Source organism: Trichoplax adhaerens, genomic scaffold, assembly GCF_000150275.1.
Source record: "Trichoplax adhaerens TRIADscaffold_13 genomic scaffold, whole genome shotgun sequence".
Taxonomy (NCBI): domain Eukaryota; kingdom Metazoa; phylum Placozoa; class Uniplacotomia; order Trichoplacea; family Trichoplacidae; genus Trichoplax; species Trichoplax adhaerens.
Window position 1 is genome coordinate 164886 of NW_002060955.1, and position 8325 is coordinate 173210.

At 30.0% G+C, this 8325-nt stretch overlaps 2 protein-coding genes across 2 annotated transcripts; both read left to right on the forward strand.

The window, feature by feature from the left end:
- Positions 1-129: 129 nt before the first annotated feature.
- TRIADDRAFT_59949 (uncharacterized protein) lies at positions 130-2338 on the forward strand (the record flags this gene model as incomplete). Its single annotated transcript, XM_002115942.1, has 3 exons — positions 130-132; positions 1050-1197; positions 2052-2338. The coding sequence occupies 3 exons, from the start codon at positions 130-132 to the stop codon at positions 2336-2338; spliced, it is 438 nt and encodes a 145-aa protein (XP_002115978.1).
- A 1302-nt stretch (positions 2339-3640) lies between these two features.
- Positions 3641-7784, forward strand: TRIADDRAFT_59950 (uncharacterized protein; the record flags this gene model as incomplete). Its single annotated transcript, XM_002115943.1, has 4 exons — positions 3641-4153; positions 5650-5857; positions 6056-6213; positions 7602-7784. 4 exons carry the CDS (start codon positions 3641-3643, stop codon positions 7782-7784), a joined length of 1062 nt encoding a protein of 353 aa, XP_002115979.1.
- Positions 7785-8325: the final 541 nt, after the last annotated feature.

Consider the following 8325-nt stretch of genomic DNA (forward strand, 5'->3'; position numbering starts at 1 on the left):
TGGTAGCTGTAACTATAGACTGTAGTGGTAGAGACTCTATGCTAGAGTACAGATGACTATATACAGTAAGCTGTTGAGTTACTAATATGGCTGTAGGTAAAAATAGAACTGTAAATCATATATTAGGATATGGTTAATTCATTGTACTTTGGCTGGTGTGAATAATTTCTACGTAAGTACTGTAGTCGTATCCATATTGGATTAATGATGGTCCGCAGTAGAATAGTCTTACTAAGAATAATTTAACTATGTGTAAAATAAGGTAAAAGGTTGCCATGCGGATTGTAGCTGCGAATGCTACGGAAAGTATAAAAGCATGCAACTTTAGATTATTCTGTTAGTTCGTTCTAGAAGTCTTTAGAAGTAGTATTCGGCTAGAGTAGAGCTGTGTAGTTAATCTTTGTATAAGATTCAATAAAGCCCTTATTTTTCTAAAATTTGGAATTTCGTGATTGGTATATATCACACAATGTAATCTGAAATATTGAACAAGGATATTTTGCCATCTATCTTGTTGCAATACGAAGGGAAATTAAATTGGCATCTGACGGAAGTTAGATGTACAAGGAAATCTATCTCGTTCTATTATTACTCAAATCGGCATTGTTATGTCATTTTCAGAGTAATTTATAACTTGTTAATAAATTGAAATATAATTTTGGTTTTATCAGGATAGCTACTATCAGATTATTGATATATTTATAATTCCAGCATTTTCTAACACCGCTATATTTATATTCTAATTAAAAAATTTTTTTAAGATTTCTAGTTTATTTGATTTTTAAGTATTTACAATCATCCAGTTAGATTCAGTAAAATGTATTTATAATTGCTTGAAAACTTCTAAATGTATCTGTTTATAGAATAAGACGACAGCCCAACAATCAGAATTGAACTTTATTATGAAATTGTGAAATAGTAATTTGACCATGTAGTTTAATTTCGTATTGCAATTGTACAGATTTCTATAAAGGCTAATAATGAATTGATGAAAAAATTAGAATTAGATAATATTTTATTCTTAGTCAATTTCTATTTTTTTCCATCAGATCACCTTAGATATTTCCAAAAGAAAGACATTATCAGTTGCCATCCCAGTGGTGATTGGCACAATACCTTATTGTCCGTCGCCTGCTTTAAATCCCTACAATATCAGACCACCTCCTTCTTATGCGGATATCAACCATTATTATGAATGTAAGAAACTTTGATTACATTCGTTCTAATTATCTAAAGTAAAGTCGCATTGACTAATTTATTAAGATAGTTAAGTACTGGATTGCAGTTTTGCGTTACAACTACAGTCCTGAGTTATAATTTCTGACTGATGTAAAATAAATTCCCTATGCAATAAAAAATTTCACTGCTATTCTACTAATACTGAACAGCTAACTAAATATACTATTATAAGCTGTAACGATAAGTGCTTTTACCAATAGTACCTCTGTAATTTATAAGTAAATACTCGGTCATCTAACATAGCAATAACTACCATGACAGAGTATAGATGGCTCCTAAAATTTTTTTCATTCTCTCTTATTCTTTATTGGTTTCTTTACGTTCAGCTTATAAGCTTTCTAAAAATTTGTAAATAAATTGCTAGTATCCATCGCTTAATTAATCACTTTATTAGTTATAATGGCTTATCTTCGTTACTTATCATTTAGTTAGTAATTGGCTAGTGTAACACTGTTAATAGGTCCTTGAATTATCTCTTATAAATTACAAAACTAGATGCCAATCTCTATTATCACAATACTTTAAATCAAGATTATCCGTCTTAACAACATCTTCAAACATGATGTCAATTAATAATTATTACACCGCCTAAACGAAGTACACCTATTATCGCAATTTTCTTAACATATAAGCAATTGTGTCATTTTATTTTTCTCGTCATTACAATTATACGATCGTGACACATGATAATAAATTATTTAAATTAGATTAATTCTAGATCTAAATGTCAGAATTAAAGTCATCTAGAGTATTTATAACCTGCTGAGCGCTGGATTATAATTGGAAGATAAGAAATTGCTTTTATCAATTAGGCAACTATCACCCAAGTAATCGAGTTGTCAGACCTTCCTTCCCACCTGTTTATCAAGAAAGTGTTGATGGTAGAATTAATTTACAAGACAGCTCAGATGAAGATCGAGAGGTTACTTGCCAACTAGAATTTGCTCCTCAATATCCTATTGCATCTGATATTGAATACCAACAAAGTCAAACATCAACGATCCAAGAAAATAGCGAAGCCAGACTATCACTCCAAGATAGTGACAGCTCCATTCATTTGCTAACTTTACGTCGTACAAGGCCTTCAAATAGCAGCTAAATCTTGTTGTATAATTGGATAATATAATTACAATTTAAGGTATTATAGAGCTGATAAATAAGTCTAATGCTACACTGTACATAGATAAATGTGGTTAGTAGTATAAGCTACTAACAGCCATTAAACTGTAATATAAAAATCTTAAAAAATAAATTAAATCAGTTAGGTTTCAGTATTATAGCTATGCTATCAACAGCAATAGATACATTTATTACTAAACATTGACATAGTCTACGAATGTATAAAATATATACAACAACGTAGAGTACGACACATTAGGTTTAGAAGTTTTCCCGATTACATTAGCCTAAGCAATATTTAACAAACAATTTCAGGTTCGCTACTTCCTTACTAAAATATTTTTTGTTTATTGATGTGATTACTAATAATAAAATAACGACATAATAAGTAACATTTACATTAATTATAAATTATTTTTTATAAATTCCAGCTTCTTTTTAATATGCGCCCTTACAAGTGGTTTTATAAACATTTTTTAGCGATAAATAGTCTCGATATTATATTTGATCATGATAAATATAATTCTTACTGTAAAATAAATTATAAGTGATTATTATAAAACATCAACGAGTAGTTTTAAATTAAACATTACCTTTAGCATTTTAAGATTTATCGTTATTCGTTTCTGCACATTCTTTATACTGTTTTTACATGTAAAATTATATATGATAAGGCAATTGTACATTTTGTATGGAATAAAAATCGTACTTCGGAATATATCATTCTAGAATTGTACAAGTTGAATTTGCCATCATCAAATACCTTTTGTTTCCACATTTTAAAAATGAAATATAACTAGTGAAATGAAAAGATATTCTTTTAATATTCTTCGACTAGTAAATTAAGGTAATGAGAACAGCAATTCATTAAACATCGTCATTTCTTTCGCAACAACAGAAATTGAGATCATCAGTCATCTCTCACAATATTATTTCAAGAATTTGAATAAATAATTTATTTGATTCAGCTTCATGCATACCATACCAGTAACATAATAAACAAAAGCATTGCCTTTGCACAGAGACTAAATTAGTCAGGTGACTACATGAACTAATAAACTTTAAAGATAATTTCAATAATAAATTAAGTCGAGTTAATAATCATAGTCCTAAAGGACCACAAGCAAATTTATAAGTAGGTTGGAGGCGAAATTATAAAATTTATGAGCATTATCTCTAGTAAAGTTCTCTTATATCATTTTATAATTTTAATAATAAATGAATGCACGTAGCCAATTAAAATCTTTGGTTTAATTAAGCTAAGGATATTTCTTGGTTAAAGATGATGTCAATATTACTATTTCGAATTGAATTTTCTAATAAAGAGTCATGTTACTACGCTGGTGAAACTTTAACAGGCAATGTTATAGTCCATCTTGGCTCTAGTCTTGAATTAAATGGAGTCATGTTACGTATCTATGGTAGAGCAAAATCTAGAGTTGAAATCAATAACGATTATTATCACAGTAGCAGAAAAGCTGCGCAAAATAAGCAAAGTGGGCAGCGATTACAATTACAACATTGGTCATCCATTGCAAAAGAAGAATTCGTTGATGGCGCAAAATATATCCAAGGCAATGGTACTCCATATATTTTAGATTCTGGTCGATATAAATTTCCTTTTCATTTTCAACTACCCAATGAAGATTTACCCACATCTTATGAAGGAGACGATCGATGCTATATTCGATATTCGGTGACTGCTACCCTTGATATAACTAATGGAAAAGATTGTAGTATTGTTCGAATGTTTACCCTTTTGGCACCAATTGATGTAAATGATTCTATTTTACAGGTACTGTTGGAAATTTTATGTTCTACATATAGATGGAATAATATAAGATACGATTAGGAAAGTTTATTGATGCTAAATGTTAATTTTAAGTAATTATAAATGAAGTTTTCTGTTTATAGCTTAAAGAATATTTTGATACTCTCATAAGCTACATCAGAATCAGGTTGATGGGGCTATTGAATAATTCATAAATTATGTATTCGCCTGACTGGTAGAATATTTTCTCAGAAACCAACAAAATTTCGCAATACTGTGGACTCTTAAATCTTCAAAGTAAACTGTTTTCCGATGAAGAATTTGTGTTATAAAGACTTATTTCCGATATACTTAATGCAACTAGAAATCTCCACAAGTGGTAATTTTAGTCACCGTACAGTGCGAAATTCACATGATGTGTTGTAAAACACGTTTACAGTGATGATCACAGTTTCGAACGAAAATTACTAGATTAACGAGTTCATTACTCTATAATAAGCAAGCATATAAATACCTTTTCTACTTGCATTTCTAAACTGCATTTATATTGTTTTATATGCACAGTATTAATATACATTTCGGATAGGGAGATCATACGAAATTTAAGACGTCATACTATTCAAGCCATACTTTGTCAATGGCTCAAACAGCTACTCGCAAAAATGCAGTGAATAATTATATTATATGCCTATTATTTATTTGATTACCCAACAGAGTAGGTAACCTGTAGCACTATAGAATTTCATCCATGAAATTAATTAATATGAGAGAACTTAAATACATAGCTGCATTAAATTAATATAAACACAAGCAACTCCAACGCGTTGTAAAAAGAATTGCTAAGCAACATAAGGTCTTTAGGTTAGCTGAGTGTAACTGTATCAGAATGGAAAGTTTTCCGACCATAATAAACATGCAAATACTAATAGATATGTCTCATATGCCGAAAAGTGTAAAGAAAGATATCAATTATTGCTACTAGAAAATATTTCACTTCATATTTCAAAGGTTGCTGGTAGACATTTCCTTATGGTCAAGTTTTGAAGTAGATGATACACCTATTAATCTAAAGCTACAAATAAAGCATTACTTCCGAATTAGTACAAACACTCATAAACTATTTAATGTAGTGCCAGATAAAATTACCACTCGTATTTTTATATTGGAAAGCTCTGAAGAACGTGAAAGTTATCTGGAGACATTGTTAGTTTACAGTAAACACACAAAAAATAAGCTGATTACTACATATTACTATATCAAGAGCCTAATTGGACTAGAAAAAAATTAGTTGCACTCTTATGCAGCCAGAGAACAGCAAGTAAATATAAACTATCTAAATTTAAATTGATACAAGACTGCAATGGGAGTTTACTTCCATAACAGTATTGTGGCGAATGGGCTTTTAAAATAATACCTAAATATACTTCTTGGTATTATTAAAGCGTCATGTACCGTATAATGACAGTAAAATTACGCTGAAATCATACAAGTAATTATTTCGAATTAATATTGAATTCTAGAAACCTCATCCTGCACAAGAAAGTGAGAAAGACATATGCTGCTGTTGCTGCCAGTCTGGGCCACTCTTTCTTCATGCTAGTGCTGATAGGAGCGGCTACTGCCCTGGCGAAGAAATTTTATTACAGATTAAGATTGAAAATTACACTAATAAAGCAATGTCAGGTGTCGAAGTTTTATTGATCCAACATCTCACTCTAAAGATTGAAGGTAAAAGAAAAAAGGGGAGCCTCATTATCTTCGAAATTGCTTTATTTTATTATTACGTTGATATAGCATTATTAAAATCTTATAATATCGTATCAAAATAAAGCAAAATATTAAAATGATATTAATTAATTAGATATAATTATCAAAAATGGTTAAAATAAAAATCACTATTCTACTTTTTGTATCGTTTTTACTTAGGCAACGTTTCAACTCGTGAACAAACTTGTTCTAAATTGTTTCTAGACACCTCAACTGGAAAGAAAGAGTCAGTAGTATGGAAGGATAAAAGGTTCAGAATTCCCGTACTTCCTCCTACAATTCAATGCAAAATTATGGAGTTAAATTATAGCTTAACGGTAAGAATGCACAATTTTATTTATCACCATTTCCAATCTTAAGGTTTACAGGGTAGTTACTTAAATCATGCTAATGTATCTTATGATAATCTTAGTAAAGAGTCATCGATGCTTGAGTTTTTATTAAAGGCATAAATTGCAAATAGCATTCGTAAACTTAGTATGCTCAGCAATTTCTACGACCTTTATTGAATTAAGTCTTATGTAAATGTCGCGAAAATTTTGCATTATGGATCATTTTCATCTTACGTTTGATATGCTTTGTAACAGCAATATTTGCGATATTCTTAACAGTAACCTTAGTAGTTAATGGTTAATACGTATGTAATCCTTAATTTAGGATAAGATAAATCGAAATCGTAATTACATGCTAATTTAATCATGTTGTATTGATTCTATTTAATGATGCCAATATTCAAAAATACGGCGTCTAAGTTTGGACGAGATATCCTTGTAAATTAACCTAATATACAATAATGTTTGTTAAACTGCGATAAGTTTAATACTCGTACTAACTCAGAAAATTCAAAAGGATTAAACTATACATATTTTAGTTTCCTACAAATACAGACTCTTGAATTCTATTTATTTGATTAATTACTTAAAGATGCGGTGACTAGTATAGTTCAAGCGGTTGTTAGCACCTTAACCTATATAGGCTGCGATCTCACTAAAAATCCAGTAGATAGGGATTTCCAGCGAGATTGAAAGCATAACCCTCAATCTCAATAACATTTAATTTTGGAATATCAACTGACTGATATTTTAATTTACAGTTGTGTAGATTCGAGATAATACACTCTTAAATCTTTATTTGCAAGTTTGAAATATTTCTAGCTCGCGATTCGTAACAGCAATGTACGCTTTAGTTCTTCTTGATCTTGATCTTTACGGAAAAGTGACTTGATGATGCCCGAAAAATCTAAAACATGAATAAAATACCATAAACTGCATATTATGATAGAATGCATACGAAATTTAGCAGTAGAGTATTAATAACTAGTTCTCTTAGAAGTAAAAGTATTGTAATTAACCTTTCTATCACTTTGGTCTTGCATTGTTGCAATTGAACTCCTTATGAAGGATTTTAATAGTTTGCATTGGAATGTCAGTGATTAACAACCTATCAATGTAGCAATCGTGCGGTTCTATCGAAACACCAACCACTTAGTTACTGCTGGCAAAACCTAGATATCAAAACAAAAGTTTTCTTTCGTGATTTTATTAATGATTCTTAGAGGCACAGCTAGCATCTTACTAGTCTAGTAGGTTGAAAACAATTTAGATCATAAAATCTTTTTACCAGGTAGAATTTTATACTGCAATATCATTAAATTTTTGTTCTTTAGCAATTTAAAATTAATATCAAATCTCATATAAACGGTCAGGTAACCATTTTAGACAGGAATGGTCTGGATTTGTCAGTTTATATTCCAATCATTATTGGCACAATTCCATTAGAAAAACTAAATGAGAAAACTTACAGTCGTAAAGGATCTATCAATAGTTCCGATGTACAAGTACATACCAATCAAGGTAGCAAATTTTCAGATTATATTGCAATGCCCTGATACTTTGCTTATGTCTGATTGCTTTTTAATAATATCAGCTAAAAAATATGATCACATTAATAAAAGATATCAAGAAAAGTACTTTAAAAATTTATAACATTCATAGGTAATTCAATAGTAGCCATTAAACAGGCTACTAATGCAAAGCATGGGCTATTTTATTACTCGAAATAATATTTCATCATCCTTCATTAAACTTTTGCAATACACATCAGGCCCTCAGAAATTGCTTGAAAACAGTCGAATGGTATCTTTCCAGTCACTGGAGAATGTAAATGCCAGGACTGAAATAAGGAAAAGCCTAAGCTCAGAGATGGTACACAGCCGATTTTTACCTTATTACCCATTTGTGGGTAATCCAATCATGTAAAACATCTATGACTAATTGTAATTACTGGCTCAATTTATTTTACGTCGATAGTTTACATTTCAAAACTTAATCCTACATCAAGCATATGCACTGGTGATAGACATTAATCAATTATTGCTATTACAAGTTATCATATTGCTATAATTACAGCATATAAATGTTTTACCATAA